General features: G+C 30.3%; 3 protein-coding genes across 3 annotated transcripts in view; all 3 read right to left on the reverse strand.

Moving 5' to 3' along the window:
* Positions 1-940: 940 nt before the first annotated feature.
* Positions 941-4527, reverse strand: LOC140450369 (uncharacterized). The gene has a single exon (XM_072543967.1). It carries the CDS (start codon positions 4469-4471, stop codon positions 2690-2692), a length of 1782 nt encoding a protein of 593 aa, XP_072400068.1. The 5' UTR covers positions 4472-4527; the 3' UTR covers positions 941-2689.
* Positions 4528-7859: 3332 nt separating this feature from the next.
* LOC140450370 (uncharacterized) lies at positions 7860-11821 on the reverse strand. Its single transcript, XM_072543968.1, has one exon. The coding sequence runs from the start codon at positions 11812-11814 to the stop codon at positions 10609-10611; it is 1206 nt and encodes a 401-aa protein (XP_072400069.1). The 5' UTR covers positions 11815-11821; the 3' UTR covers positions 7860-10608.
* An 847-nt stretch (positions 11822-12668) lies between these two features.
* LOC140449619 (uncharacterized) overlaps positions 12669-16848 on the reverse strand; it is a 34060-nt gene continuing 29880 nt past the window's right edge. Inside the window, exon 2 of the mRNA XM_072542851.1 lies at positions 12669-16832. Coding sequence (XP_072398952.1) covers positions 14842-16832 — 1991 coding nt within the window. The 3' untranslated portion in view covers positions 12669-14841. The remainder of the gene's footprint in view (positions 16833-16848) is intronic.

Here is a 16848-nt window from a genome sequence, read left to right on the forward strand (position 1 = left end):
TCCGCACACAGCGCTATTAGTTAGTAACCGGTCTCTAATGAATCAGTGATCAGTCGACAGCAGACTGGACGTGCAGGTCGCTTGGGGACTAGTTTCTAGTTTGTTGTGATATTTTTAAAGTTTACACACGAAATGGCGAAATTGGTAGAACAGTCGTTTAATATAAAATTAGTGCAAGAAGTGGAAAAACATCCCTGCCTATACAACTATACGTTAAATGAATATTCGCGTAAAGATATTACCGAAAAGAACTTGGAATGATATGATATTCCTTCCCGTTTTCGTACATAATTATGTAGAACACAAACAGATTGTGTTATCTTAATAATTTTTTTGAGTGAGTGACATTTTTAACGCGATAATAACACTCAATAATATAATATAAAGGTTAAAATTTAAACACCCTATAACAAAGCTACTCGTACAAGCAAGAAGTGACTCGTTTCTATTAATTTTCAGTAGCTTAGTGTGCGAGTCACAGTTAGTAAACAGTTGGTAATTCTAGTTACCAACTAGTTTAGTTTCTTTTTAGTAGCTTCATGTGCTGACGGCCATAGTATCATGGGTAAACCAGGTAAGTACAAACATTAGTTGTAGTATCAAAACAAGCTGTTTTGTGCTACGAATATTTAAATATTTTGTGTCACTGTCACTTGTGCTGTTAATTTTTTTTTCTCAAAATAAATTTTGTGGAAATCTTTTTCTAATTTTATTAAAAGAGGATGTCTGGTAACTCTGAAAATATAGATTTATCTAATGAGGACGAGCTTTTAATATTTTCGTTTTTTATGATCTTGCAATAATTTTACATAATATGTGTGCAATCACAAAGAAGGTTTGTCAGCATAAAGATAAAAAACATATCATTCAAATATTTATAGACGAGAGAGTTAGGTTATAAAATGGTCACTCACAATGTAAACAAATTTTTATTTGGCATTTGACAGTATTTTAAATACTATTTTCTCATTGGTTCCGGGAATACAACGGGAACGAGAAAGTTGAAACATGGGTAACTTTCCCGTTCTCGTTACCGGACGGCTTCTCGTTCTCGGTTATATTATTGTGCATCTAAACATTGATTTACGTAGAGATTAACTTTTTTCCCGTTCTCGGGCAATTGGGCAGCCGCCTTTGGTCAGAAAAAGTGGTTAACGATCATCAATATGGCGGTGGGATCAGGGCCGGACTCAATAATATTAAAACTACAATTATTATGACTAGTTATTCAGAAGATTTAAAAATAATCTAAAAAAGTGGAATACATTCTTAATAAACTATGATTTATTCAATTCAAATTAAAGGGGTTGCCATTAAGTAGCTATTAAAAAATCATGATTTACACTACATTCACCAACTGCGTGAATATAAAAAATGTAGGAAACAAATTGATTAAAACGTACGAATACAAGATGCACATTGGTTAAAAGTGTAGCGTAATAAACGCCACTGTTAGGTTGGGGAGAAGTGTGCTTAGTGGAAGATGGAAAATGCTCTGATCGTTATCAACACGATTACACAAATAAGGGTACTACGGTATAAGCTTCAGTCTGGTAGAGGTGTCTTGGTTGGGGTTCGACAGAGCTAGACTACAAGAAAATAAGCAAGACTACAAGCAACAGGGAAACCTAGTAAATACAATAATGGATAGAAAATTAGATAAGACCGATAACGTGAAAGATATAAAGTAACGAGAACTGAATAATTTGTGTTTATTTAATTTTGTTTCAAATTAAAAGTTTAATTTTCTAACAAGTTAATTGTATTTCAATTCCCATAAAGTTTAAATTTCAGTTGGATTAAACAAATATTATCTAAATATTTTCATGCACTAAAATGTTCTACAGTCCTATACAACTAAATTACTGATTTTCGTTCACAAAAAATGAATATCGAAAAAAATATCTAGAATATAAAATACGAAATTTCTTTTTCTTCGATTTCTCAAATATCCTAATTTTGGACTTGCTTTGTTATTGAAGTGATGTATCGATCTGTGGATTGACAAACGATGAAATACGAGATACATTTTATGGTATTATCTACTCATATTTCTGTTCTTAAAATAATAAATTTAATATAATATACTTAAATGTAGTTAATTTTTTTTTCACTTAAAAAATTTAAGTTAAATTCTAGAGTTAGTTTTAGTTTTTTTTTAAGAGAAAGCAGAAATTTGTACAGTGATTTATGGATTATTTTATTGTAATTATGGTAAATTTATCATTAAAAGTCGAAACATCTAGTTACGTAAGTTAAACTACTGAATATCAGCAATATGTTTTTATAATATTTTACGATTACGGCGACTAACAGTTAATGTACATAAAAGAACGATGAGCACAGTCACCGTTTAGAATTACTGTTATTCAAAAATCAGGGTCACTCATCACAGCATCATTTCAGATCACCACGTTCACCATTACTACTATGCACTCTCACATGATATTGTAAGTCTTCTGTTTGCTGTAAATTTCACATTCAAACGGTTTTTCACCAGTATACACTGCCATATGCGATTTCAAAACGTATTTTGTTAAAAATTGTTTGGTGCAAATTTCACATTTAAATGGTTTTTCATCAGTATGCACTCTCATATGCGATTTTAAATTATATTTCCTTGAAAATTGTTTCGTACATATTTCACATTCAAATAGTTTTTCATCATTATATACTGCCATATGTGTTTTTAAAACAAACTTCGTTGAAAATTGTTTGGTGCAAATTTCACATTTGATGGTTTTTCACCAGTATGCACCCTCATATGCGTTTTTAAATGTTTTTTCATTGAAAATTGTCTGGTGCAAACCCCACATTCAAATGGTTTTTTACCAGTATGCACTCTCATATGCGTTTTTAAATGCTGTTTCAATGAAAATTGTCTGGTACAAACCCCACATCCAAATGGTTTTTCACCAGTATGCACTGCCATATGCGATTTCAAAACGTGTTTTGTTGAAAACTGTTTGGGGCAAATTTCACATCTAAATGGTCTTTCACCAGTATGCACTCTCATATGCGCTTCTAAATGTTGTTTCATTGAAAATTGTCTGGTGCAAACCCCACATTCAAATGGTTTTTCACCAGTATGCACTCTCATATGCGTTTTTAAATGCTGTTTCAATGAAAATTGTCTGGTACAAACCCCACATTCAAATGAGTTTTCACCAGTATGCACTGCCATATGCGATTTCAAAACGTGTTTTGTTGAAAACTGTTTGGGGCAAATTTCACATCTAAATGGTCTTTCACCAGTATGCACTCTCATATGCGTTTTTAAATGCTGTTTCAGTGAAAATTGTCTAGTACAAACCCCACATTCAAATGAGTTTTCACCAGTATGCACTCGCATATGCGATTTCAAAACGTGTTTTGTTGAAAATTGTTTGGCACAAAATTCACACTTAAATGGTTTTATACCAGTATGCACTCTCATATGCGTTTTTAAATGTTTTTTCATTGAAAATTGTCTGGTACAAAACCCACATCCAAATGGTTTTTCGCCAGTATGCACTGACATATGCGATTTCAAAACGTGTTTTGTTGAAAATTGTTTGGTGCAAATTTCCCATTTAAATGGTTTTTCCCCGGTATGCACTGTCATATGCGCTTTTAAATGTTGTTTCATTGAAAATGGTCTGGCACAAACCCCACATTCAAATGGTTTTTCACCAGTATGCACTCGCATATGTGATTTCAAAACGTGTTTTGTTGACAATTGTTTGGGGCAAATTTCACATTTAAATGGTTTTTCATCAGTATGCACTCTCATATGCGCTTTTAAATGTTGTTTCATTGAAAATTGTCTGGTACAAACCCCACATTCAAATGAGTTTTCACCAGTATGCACTCGCATATGCGATTTCAAAACGTGTTTTGTTGAAAATTGTTTGGTGCAAATTTCACATTTAAATGGGTTTTCACCAGTATGTACTCTCAAATGCGTATTTAAATGTCTTTTAATTGAAAATTGTCTGGTACAAAACCCACATTTAAATGGTTTTTCACCAGTATGCACTGACATATGCGATTTCAAAACTTGTTTTGTTGAAAACTGTTTGGTGCAAATTTCACATTTAAATGGTTTTTCACCAGTATGCACTCTCATATGCGCTTTTAAATGTTGTTTCATTGAAAATGGTCTGGTACAAACCCCACATTCAAATGGTTTTTCACCAGTATGCACTCTCATATGCGCTTTTAAATTATTGTTTGTTAAAAATTGTTTGGAGCAAATTCCACATCGGAGTGAGTTTTCATCACTATGCCCTGTCATATGTGATATTAAATTAAACCTCATTGAAAATTGTTTGGTGCAGATTTCACATTTAAATGGTTTTTCATCACTATGCACTGTCATAATATGTGTTCTTAAATTATCCTTTCTAGAAAATTGTTTAGTGCAAATTCCACATTCAAATGGTTTTTCACCAGTATGCACTACCATATGCGATTGTAAAATTTTCTTCATTGAAAATTGTTTGGTGCAGATTTCACATGTAAAAGGTTTTTCCCTAGTGTGTATCCTCATATGTAGTTCTAAACGAAAATTTTTTGATAATGGTTTGTCACTCCTATCATGATTTTTTAATAGGCCACTGGCATCAGATGTCATATCTTTGCAAGAGAAACCTAAAATGATAATTACTTGTTAAATCAGAATTACGTAATTAAATGAAAATTAATAATGTATCTATGGTTGCAGAAAATATATCTAGGCTGAGTTGAAGAAATATGTATATGTTGCAGTTATACAAATGGTTTTCATGGATTTTCACCCAATCAGATAGAAAACTTGATAAGTAGTCTTAATAATATTAATAATTTTATAACATCCAATATGAATCAGGAGCAGTCCAATTTACAAATATTATCAAATGATACGTTAAAAACAGATAAACAAATTAACTCATTAAATTGTAATGAGCCAGAAAAAAAGCAGACCTGTATATTTATATGATAAAACTGATTTAGGGCCATTTCACATTTTAATTGAAAACAATGATTAAAATTTTGCAGGCAAATTAAATGCAACTTGTTAGACTGTTTGTTCGGGCTGTTAGGCAGTTGTCTTCTGAGATTAGTTCTCGATGTTTCGCCAACACTAGAGGTTGGCATCTTCTGGAGATGTTACTGTTTGCTTGTAAGCTGAAACTCATGATACTATAAATGACAAGATAGGATCTTCCCGTAGCGTAAAATCGGTCGTGTTCGCACATGACGTAATTGGCGAGTAGAATTTGAATTCTTGTTAAAGTTAAATGGGATTTGTATGCATTCCGTGATCAAATTATTCAATTAGCAAAATAATATTAAACGACTTTTTTCTGTTATTTGTTTATAAAAGACAAGAACAATATAAAAACTATTAGAACAAATTCGACGAAAATAAATTTAAGATGTTTAATAACTACAATAATCGTGCACATAAGGATATCTCCAAACTATTTATTAATAAATAAAAAAATACATAAAAAGATACATACGAAAAATAAACATTTTCAAATATGCGCAATACACAAATTAAACTTCAATGTATTCGAAAACATTTTAGTGTTAGCACAAATTTTTTTTATTACAGATAATTAATCACTATAAAATAATATAATAGGAAATTTCAACACATGTTACCTGTGTCTCTGTCTTCGGGCATTGTGAAAAACGTCGAGGTTTCTGAAAAAATATATTTTTCTTTCTATGGTCGACCCAGGAAGCAATACCTTTATGACAATGGACACAAAAATATTGGAGAAAATAAGGCCTCGTTAAGGTTCCCGGTTAAATATTATACAAAGGCATATTAAAATATTTAACCGGCCTACTTTACAAATACAATATTTGGAAACAATTTAGAAAATTTCTTTGCACTATTTCCCATTTAAGAATTTATTATTTTAAAATGTTAGAATGTTTTGATCACCTCTTAAGCAACTCAATATCACAATATTTTCTCTCAACTAATCCAGCATTATATAATTTTTTACAGGGTTCTTCTAATCGGTTTCCTAAAAGGGAAGGTACTGAATACTTTTTCAAAATTTTTCTACACTTGCTGGCATTTTCTGATAATTCTGTAACGAAATGTCTTTCAAAATCATCAATATTAAATGTACACAACGTGAATGAAATTTGCACTCAAGATATTTTGATTTAAAGTCACTAAGTATCGAAATGGGTAAAAAATTTTAGTAAAAAAACAGACAAAGAAAAGTTATTTGGAATGACTTAACATTATCAAAATAGAAAAATGCATCCGAATATAATTTTTTATAAAACTTATCACGCACAAGGTACTTTCACGAATATTGACATCAAACGAAATAATAAAGAAATTAGGAATCAAGGACAAAATAAGGAAATCCAGCTAAAACCAGACTTCAAAAAAAGCCTTTCAATCGATAAAAATAAAAAGAAAGATCTACTGGATATTTGTAAGGAAAATGCCATTAGACAGGTTTATTGGCCATTTTACCAACATTTGCCGGAAAAAGATGGAGTAGATGAGTGGCCTGTGTCTGACTCTGAATAATTTGTGTTTATTTAATTTTGTTTCAAATTAAAAATTTAATTTTCTAACAAGTTAAATTTATTTCAAATCACATAGTCACCAGACAGGCCTGTATTTACAAAAAGTCGCTAATTTATGTCGCAATTCAAGACAAAAGTTTAGTTCAATAGTGTAACAATGTCACTAAAGTTTAAATTTCAGTTAGTTTAAACAAATATTATCTAAATATTTTCAAGCACTAAAACGTTTTACAGTCCTATTCAACTAAATTACTGATTTTCGTTCATAAAAAATGAATATCGAAAAAAATATCTAGAATATAAAATACGAAATTTCTTTTTCTTCGATTTCTCAAATATTCTAATTTTGGACTTGCTACGTTATTGAAGTGATGTATCGATCTGTGGATTGACAAACGATAAAATACGAGTTAGTTTATGATATTATCTACTGATATTTCTCTTTTTAAAATAATAAATTTAATATAATATATTTAAATGTAGTTAATTTTTTTTTTCATTTAAAAAATCTTAAAAAATTTAAGTGAAATTCTAAAGTTATTTTTAGTTTTATTTAAAGAGAAGGCGTTTAGAAATTTGTATAGTGATTTGTGGATTACTTTATTGTAATTATGGTAAAATTATAATTAAAAGTCGAAACATCTAGTTACGTTAGTTAAACATACTGAACCCAAATAACACAGTACGTTTTGAGTACGTACAATTTTGGTACTGTACGTACGTGATGTAAAATGTACGTTTTAAGTACGTACACTGCGGTACATACCAGTACGTACTATTCATGATACTATAACAAACATGTTTTGTTATAGTATCATGCGTACTATTACCAGAGAAAAACCCAACACAGAGAAGCGACAGCTCTTTGAAGTTACGTGGCCAAGCCGCCAATGACAGCTAACAACCAGAAAATTAATAGTCAGTGGGCATATCACACAATATAAATTCTTCGAGCGTAGGCGCAAAATTTCGGGCCAATGTTTTTTAAATGCATTCATTTTTTCCGAATCCTGAAAAAACTAATAAGTATTTTTGAAAAATTTAAACGCAGAGTGAAAGACTACATTATTACTGAGGGCCGAAAGTCCCTGAAAACTTCTATAATATTTATTTTAATAAGTTACAGGGGTGAAAGAAAAAGAGAAAATTTAGTGTGATTTTTAATTTGAAATATCTCATTCAAAAAAACTTTTTGTTTATTCTAAGGGACTTTCGGCCCTCGGTAATAATGTAATCTTTCATTCTGTATTTAAATTTTTCAAAAATATTTGTTAGTTTTCTCAGGATTCGAAAAAAAAATGATTGCATTTAATTATCGTTATGAATCGTATTATATGAAAATATTGAAGGTACTGCGTCATGCGCCAATGTTTTTCTTCTATTTCCTTTTACAATAACATTATCTTCAAAATGCAGTTCACAAATCCTATAATTATTATAAAGTGAATCCATTTTAAATAACAAATCTTCTCGTCTGCAAGCTTCTATCCACACTTTGGCACTACAAATTTTTAACAGAACAAATTTTAAACAAAGAACTTTGTCTGTATTTATAAATAATACTTTATTACTTACAATTATAAGAGTATTAGCACTGTTATTCTATGGTATTAGTATATTCTAAGTATATTGTAAGTAATGAAATATTTAACTTTTGTCAATATCTAATCTTAATAAATTTTCAGTTTTCTCCTGATGAAGTCACAAAAGTGTCACTAAATATTGAGATATACAACAAATAAAGTTTTAATATTTTTTATTTGTAATTCCCATTTAAAACTCCTAAATATTTTATGTATTTCGATCCATATATTTGATCTTTTTTATTTATATTTAACGAATTAAAAATTGGCAGAAAACTTTTGTATATAGCAAAAAGTAGATGAGTACCTATTTAGTTTTTTCATAATTTAATGTAAGTTTGTTTATTTGCAACCATGTTTTTGCAATTTTGAAGTCTTGTTCTGTTGGAATTTTAAGATTTTCCCAATTATCGGTCTAATTATGTTTCCAACAATTTTTAGTTTGAGCATTTTAGTAATTTCTTTGTTTCGTTTAAGAGCGTAGACGCAAAATTTCAGGCCAATGCTTTTTAACATTTTTTTGGAATCCTGAGAAAACTAACAAATATTTTTGTAAAATTTAAACACAGAATGAAAGATTACATTATTACCGAGGGCCGAAAGTCCCTTAGAATAAACAAAAAGTTTTTTTGAATGAGATATTTAAAATTAAAAATCACACTAAATTTTCTCTTTTTTTTCACCCCTGTAACTTATTAAAATAAACATTATAAAAGTTTTCGGGGACTTTTGGCCCTCAGTAATAATGTGGTCTTTCATTCTGCTTTTAAATTTTTCAAAAATACTTATTAGTTTTTTCAGGATTCGAAAAAAATGAATACATTTAAAAAACATTTGCCCCAAATTTTGCGCCTACGCTCTTAAATCAAATATTCCCGTGTATAAAACCCTCTATATATTTTTATTTCTTAAAAATACTATATTCGTATTGTTATTGTCTTCGAGCGCGCCGACATTTGGTCACCATCTGTTGATTTTTTGACCTAGCCTTCGGAGACTTGCGTCTTTCAATAAAAGAAAAAGCACTGTCACCAAATTTAATGTTTTCAGTTTGAACTAGGTATCCCTTGGCAGACCAAAGTTTATTTTTTTATAGCTCGGACAGACACGTCGGCGTCGGCTTACTGTTCGAAAGTCAAACCAATACTATTATGTAATTAGTAATAACTAATAATAATTACAAAGCAATAGTAATTACCTGTTATTATTCTTAGGAAATCTAAATAAACTTATTCCTTTTCCTGTCACAGATGAACATCCGCGAATCGCACAAATATATCCAGCCATTTTAAATATAAATTAAACTTTTAACTATAAACTATAACTATAAACTTATATATTTAACTATAAACTATAACTATAACCTTTTAACTATAAATAAATTATATAAATGGTCAAATGCACTTGTTGCGTCGAGTATTTACCATAGACGCCTACGGACTATCGAATACAACCAGAATTAAAGAATAAGCACGTGTTTTTGACAGTAATACAACCAGAATCGGGCATGCGTATACAAAAATGGTACCCGCTTTTGGACCGCTGTGTCGCTTCTATGTGTCTCTGTTATTCTAGGCTATTACGTCTTAAGTATGTACATGAGAAAGAAGAGCTAAACATATTTATTATGTTAGGTTATGTTAACCTAACCTAATTTGTTTGCTTAGGAATTTATCACATCGAGTACAGTTTTAATGTGATAATTCATTGCAAGATAGTTTCAATTAGATTTTTTTACTTATTTTTGGTGTTCGTGCTTATAGTGTGGTTTCCTGTTATCTTATTCAGTCGAGTCTTTTTTAAATTATATAGTGATACTGAAAAATATATTTTGTGTTTACCAAAACCATTTGGTAAACTTTAAGTTTTATAAGTTTTGCTTGTTTTTGTACTTCAAATATGAATAATAAAGATATATTCACCTATATTTACTTTTATGTACACAAATCATCATAAGTGTGTATAGTATGTACATAATATGTATATATAGTATGTACTAGATACGTACCTTCAATATGTACTAGGTACGTACCTTCAGTACGTACTAGTTATGTACCATAAATTGGAAAATGTACGTACTTCGTACAGCAAAGTACGTACATTGTACATACTTTATGCCCCATCAGTACATACTTAATTTGTCGTATGTACGTACTTGTGCTTACTGGGAATATCAGCAATATGTTTTTATAGTATTACCTAACAGAGTAATCGCGACCGTGATGTTTAGTTTACGATTACGGCGACTACCTTACTTACTATACATAAAAGAATATTGATCATAGTCACAGTTTAGAATAACTGTTATTCAAAAATCAGGATCGCTGATCACAGCTTCATTTAAAATGACCACGTTCACCATCACTACCATGTACTCTCACGTGATATTTTAAAAGTCTTTTGTTTGGTGCAAATCACACATTCAAACGGTTTTTCACCAGTGTGCACTCTCATACGCACTTTTAAATGTTGTTTCATTGAATGTGCAAACCCTACATTAAAATGGGTTTTCACCAGTATGCATTCTCATATGCAATTTTAAACCACCTTCCCTTGAAAATTGTTTCGTGCAAATTTCACATTTAAATGGTTTTTCACCAGTATGCATTCTCATATGCAATTTTAAATCAAACTTTGCTGAAAATTGTTTGGTGCAAATTTCACATTTAAAGGGTTTCTCACCAGTATGCACTCTCATATGCAAGTTTAAACCATCTTTCCTTGAAAATTGTTTAGTACAAATTTCACATTCAAATGGTTTTTCACCAGTATGCATTCTCATATGCAATTTTAAATGTTGTTTTAGTGAAAATTGTCTGGTGCAAACCCCACATTCAAATGGTTTTTCACGAGTATGCACTGCCATATGGAATTTCAAAATGTGTTTTGTTGAAAACTGTTTGGTGCAAATTTCACATTTAAATGGTTTTTCACCAGTATGCATGCTCATATGCAATTTTAAACCATCTTTCCTTGAAAATTGTTTGGTACAAATTCCACATTCAAATGGTTTCTCACCAGTATGCACATTCATATGCGTTTTTAAAGTTTGTTTTATTGAAAATTGTCTGGCACAAACCCCACATTCAAATGGTTTCTCACCAGTATGCACATTCATATGCGTTTTTAAAGTTTGTTTTGTTGAAAACTGTTCGGTGCAAATTTCACATTTAAATGGTTTTTCACCAGTATGCACTCTCATATGCTCTTTTAAATGTTGTTTCAGTGAAAATTGTCTGGTGCAAACCCCACATTCAAATGGTTTTTCACGAGTATGCACTGCCATATGCCATTTCAAAATGTGTTTTGTTGAAAACTGTTTGGTGCAAATTTCACATTTAAATGGTTTTTCACCAGTATGCATGCTCATATGCAATTTTAAACCATCTTTCCTTGAAAATTGTTTGGTACAAATTCCACATTCAAATGGTTTTTCACCAGTATGCATTCTCATATGCAATTTTAAACCATCTTTCCTTGAAAATTGTTTAGTACAAATTCCACATTCAAATGGTTTTTCACCAGTATGCACTCTCATATGCGATTGTAAAATTTTCTTCATTGAAAATTGTTTGGTGCAGATTTCACATGTAAAAGGTTTTTCCCTAGTGTGTATCCTCATATGTAGTTCTGAACGATAATTGTTTGACAATGGTTTGTCACTCCTATCATTTTTTAATAGGCCACTGGCATCAGATGTCATATCTTTGCAAGAGAAACCTAAAATGATAATTACCTGTTAAATCAGAATTACGTAATTAAACGAAAATTAATAATGTATCTATGGTTGCAAAAAAATATACCTAGTTTGAGTTGAAGAAATATGTATATGTTGCAGTTATACAAATGGTTTTCATGGATTTTCACTCAATCAGATAGAAAACTTGATAAGTACTCTTAATAATATTAATAATTTTATAACATCCAATATGAATCAGGAGCAGTCGAATTTACAAATATTATCAAATGATACGTTAAAAACAGATAAACAAAGTAACTCATTAAATTCTAATGAGCCAGAAAAAGAGCAGACCTGTATATTTATATGATAAAACTGATTTAGGGCCATTTCACATTTTAATTGAAAACAATGATTAAAATTTTGCAGGCAAATTAAATGCAACTTGTTAGACTGTTTGTTCGGGCTGTTAGGCCGTTGTCTTCTGAGATTAGTTCTCGATGTTTCGCCAACACTAGGGGTTGGCATCTTCTGGAGATGTTACTGTTTGCTAGTAAGCTGAAACTCATGATACTATCAATGACAAGATAGGATCTTCCCGTAGCGTAAAATCGGTCGTGTTCGCACATGACGTAATTGGCGAGTACAATTTAAATTCTTTTTAAAGTTACGTGGGATTTGTATGCATTCCGTGATCAAATTATTCGATTAGCAAAATAATATTAAACGACTTTTTTCTGTTATTTGTCTATAAAAGACTAGAACAATATAAAAACTATAAGAACAAACTAGACGAAAATAAATTTAAGATGTTTAATAACTACAATAATCGTGCACATAAGGATATCTCCAAACTATTTATTAATAAATAAAAAAATACATAAAAAGATACATACGAAAAATAAACATTTTCAAATATGTGCAATACACAAATTAAACTTCAATGTATTCGAAGACATTTTAGTGTTAGCACAAATTTTTTTTATTACAGATAATTAATCACTATAAAATAATATAATAGGTAATTTCAACACATGTTACCAGTGTCTCTGTCTTCGGGCATTGTGAACAAGGTCGAGGTTTCTGAAAAAATATATTTTTCTTTCTATGGCCCACCCCGGAAGCAATACCTTTATGACAATGGACACAAAAATATTGGAGAAAATAAGGCCTCGTTAAGGTTCCCGGTTAAATATTATACAAAGGCATATTAAAATATTTAACCGGCCTACTTTACAAATACAATATTTGGAAACAATTTAGAAAATTTCTTTGCACTATTTCCCATTTAAGAACTTATTATTTTAAAATGTTAGAATGTTTTGATCACCTCTTAAGCAACTCAATATCACAATATTTTCTCTCAACTAATCCAGCATTATATAATTTTTTACAGGGTTCTTCTAATCGGTTTCCTAAAAGGGAAGGTACTGAATACTTTTTCAAAATTTTTCTACATTTGCTGGCATTTTCTGATAATTCTGTAACGAAATGTCTTTCAAAATCATCAATATTAAATGTACACAACGTGAATGAGATTTGCACTCAAGATATTTTGATTTAAAGTCACTAAGTATCGAAATGGGTAAAAAATTTTAGTAAAAAAACAGACAAAGAAAAGTTATTTGGAATGACTTAACATTATCAAAATAGAAAAATGCATCCGAATATAATTTTTTATAAAACTTATCACGCACAAGGTACTTTCACGAATATTGACATCAAACGAAATAATAAAGAACTTAGAAATCAAGGACAAAATAAGGAAATCCAGCTAAAACCAGACTTCAAAAAAAGCCTTTCAATCGATAAAAATAAAAAGAAAGATCTACTGGATATTTGTAAGGAAAATGCCATTAGACAGGTTTATTGGCCATTTTACCAACATTTGCCGGAAAAAGATGGAGTAGATGAGTGGCCTGTGTCTGACTCTGAATAATTTGTGTTTATTTAATTTTGTTTCAAATTAAAAATTTAATTTTCTAACAAGTTAAATTTATTTCAAATCACATAGTCACCAGACAGGCCTCTATTTACAAAAAGTCGCTAATTTATGTCGCAATTCAAGACAAAAGTTTAGTTCAATAGTGTAACAATGTCACCAAAGTTTAAATTTCAGTTAGTTTAAACAAATATTATCTAAATATTTTCAAGCACTAAAACGTTTTACAGTCCTATACAACTAAATTACTGATTTTCGTTAATAAAAAATGAATATCGAAAAAAATATATAGAATATAAAATACGAAATTTCTTTTCCTTCGATTTCTCAAATATTCTAATTTTGGACTTGCTACGTTATTGAAGTGATGTATCGATCTGTGGATTGACAAACGATAAAATACGAGTTAGTTTATGATATTATCTACTGATATTTCTCTTTTTAAAATAATAAATTTAATATAATATATTTAAATGTAGTTAATTTTTTTTTTCATTTAAAAAATCTTAAAAAATTTAAGTGAAATTCTAAAGTTATTTTTAGTTTTATTTAAAGAGAAGGCGTTTAGAAATTTGTATAGTGATTTGTGGATTACTTTATTGTAATTATGGTAAAATTATAATTAAAAGTCGAAACATCTAGTTACGTTAGTTAAACATACTGAACCCAAATAACACAGTACGTTTTGAGTACGTACAATTTTGGTACTGTACGTACGTGATGTAAAATGTACGTTTTAAGTACGTACACTGCGGTACATACCAGTACGTCCTATTCATGATACTATAACAAACATGTTTTGTTATAGCGCCATGCGTACTATTACGTCTTAAGTATGTACATGAGAGAAGAGCTAAACATATTTATTATGTTAGGTTATGTTAACCTAACCTAATTTGTTTGCTTAGGAATTTTTCACATCGAGTACAGTTTTGATGTGATAATTCATTGCAAGATAGTTTCATTTAGATTTTTTTACTTTTGTGTTCTCACGTGATATTTTAAAAGTATTTTGTTTGGTGTAAATTTCACATTCAAAAGGTTTTTCACCAGTGTGCACTCTCATACGCACTTTTAAATGTTGTTTCATTGAATGTGCAAACTCCACATTAAAATGGGTTTTCACCAGTATGCATTCTCATATGCAATTTTAAACCACCTTCCCTTGAAAATTGTTTCGTGCAAATTTCACATTTAAATGGTTTTTCACCAGTATGCATTCTCATATGCAATTTTAAACCACCTTCCCTTGAAAATTGTTTCATGCAAATTTTACATTTAAATGGTTTTTCACCAGTATGCATTCTCATATGCAATTTTAAACCATCTTTCCTTGAAAATTGTTTCGTGCAAGTTTCACATTTAAATGGTTTTTCACCAGTATGCATTCTCATATGCAATTTTAAATCACCTTTCCTTAAAAATTGTTTCGTGCAAATTTCACATTTAAATGGTTTTTCACCAGTATGCAATCTCATATGCAATTTTAAACAATCTTTCCTTGAAAATTGTTTGGTACATATTTCACATTCAAATAGTTTTTCACCATTATGTACTGCCATATGTGTTTTTAAATCAAACTTTACTGAAAATTGTTTGGTGCAAATTTCACATTTAAAGGGTTTCTCACCAGTATGCACTCTCATATGCGTTTTTAAAGTTTGTTTTATTGAAAATTTTCTGGCACAAACCTCACATTCAAATGGTTTTTCAACAGTATGCACTCTCATATGCTTTTTTAAATATTGTTTCAGTGAAAATTGTTTGGCACAAACCTCACATTCAAATGGGTTTTCACCAGTATGAAATGCCATATGCGATTTCAAAACGTGTTTTGTTGAAAATTGTTTGGGGCAAATTTCACATCTAAATGGTTTTTCACCAGTATGCACTCTCATATGCGCTATTAATTGTTGTTTCATTGAAAATTGTCTGGTGCAAACACCACATTCAAATGGTTTTTCACCAGTATGCACTCTCATATGCGCTTTTAAATGTTGTTTCATTGAAAATTGTCTGGTACAAACCTCACATTCAAATGAGTTTTCACCAGTATGCACTCGCATATGCAATTTCAAAACGTGTTTTGTTGAAAATTGTTTGGTGCAAAATTCACATTTAAATGGTTTTATACCAGTATGCACTCTCATATGCGCTCTTAAATATTTTTTCATTGAAAATTGTCTGGTACAAACCCCACATTCAAATGAGTTTTCACCAGTATGCACTCGCATATGCGATTTCAAAACGCGTTTTGTTAAAAATTGTTTGGTGCAAACTTCACATTTAAATGGTTTTTCACCAGTATGTACTCCCAAATGCGTTTTCAAATGTCTTTTCATTGAAAATTTTCTGGTACAAAACCCACATCCAAATGGTTTTTCACCAGTATGCACTGACATTCTCATATGGGTTTTTAAATTATTGTTTGTTAAAAATTGTTTGGAGCAAATTCCACATCGGAGTGAGTTTTCATCACTATGCCCTCTCATATGTGATATTAAATTAAACCTCATTGAAAATTGTTTGGTGCAGATTTCACATTTAAATGGTTTTTCATCACTATGCACTGTCATAATATGTGTTCTTAAATTATCCTTTCTAGAAAATTTTTTAGTGCAAATTTCACATTCAAATGGTTTTTCACGACTATGCACTGTCATATGCAATTTCAAAATGTGTTTTGTTGAAAATTGTTTGGTGCAAATTTCACATTTAAATGGTTTTTCACCAGTATGCATGCTCATATGCAATTTTAAACCATCTTTCCTTGAAAATTGTTTGGTACAAATTCCACATTCAAATGGTTTTTCACCAGTATGCATTCTCATATGCAAGTTTAAACCATCTTTCCTTGAAAATTGTTTAGTACAAATTCCACATTCAAATGGTTTTTCACCAGTATGCACTCTCATATGCGATTGTAAAATTTTCTTCATTGAAAATTGTTTGGTGCAGATTTCACATGTAAAAGGTTTTTCCCTAGTGTGTATCCTCATATGTAGTTCTGAACGATAATTGTTTGATAATGGTTTGTCACTCCTATCATGATTTTTTAATAGGCCACTGGCATCAGATGTCATATCTTTGCAAGAGAAACCTAAAATGATAATTAC

The sequence above is a fragment of the Diabrotica undecimpunctata genome, chromosome 9 (assembly GCF_040954645.1).
Source record: "Diabrotica undecimpunctata isolate CICGRU chromosome 9, icDiaUnde3, whole genome shotgun sequence".
Lineage (NCBI taxonomy): Eukaryota > Metazoa > Arthropoda > Insecta > Coleoptera > Chrysomelidae > Diabrotica > Diabrotica undecimpunctata.

Coding starts and splice junctions, on each gene's coding strand:
- LOC140450369 (XM_072543967.1), bottom strand. CDS start 4,471: ATGAAGAAAATTTTACAATCGCATATGGTAGTGCATACTGGTGAAAAA.
- LOC140450370 (XM_072543968.1), bottom strand. CDS start 11,814: ATGACATCTGATGCCAGTGGCCTATTAAAAAATGATAGGAGTGACAAA.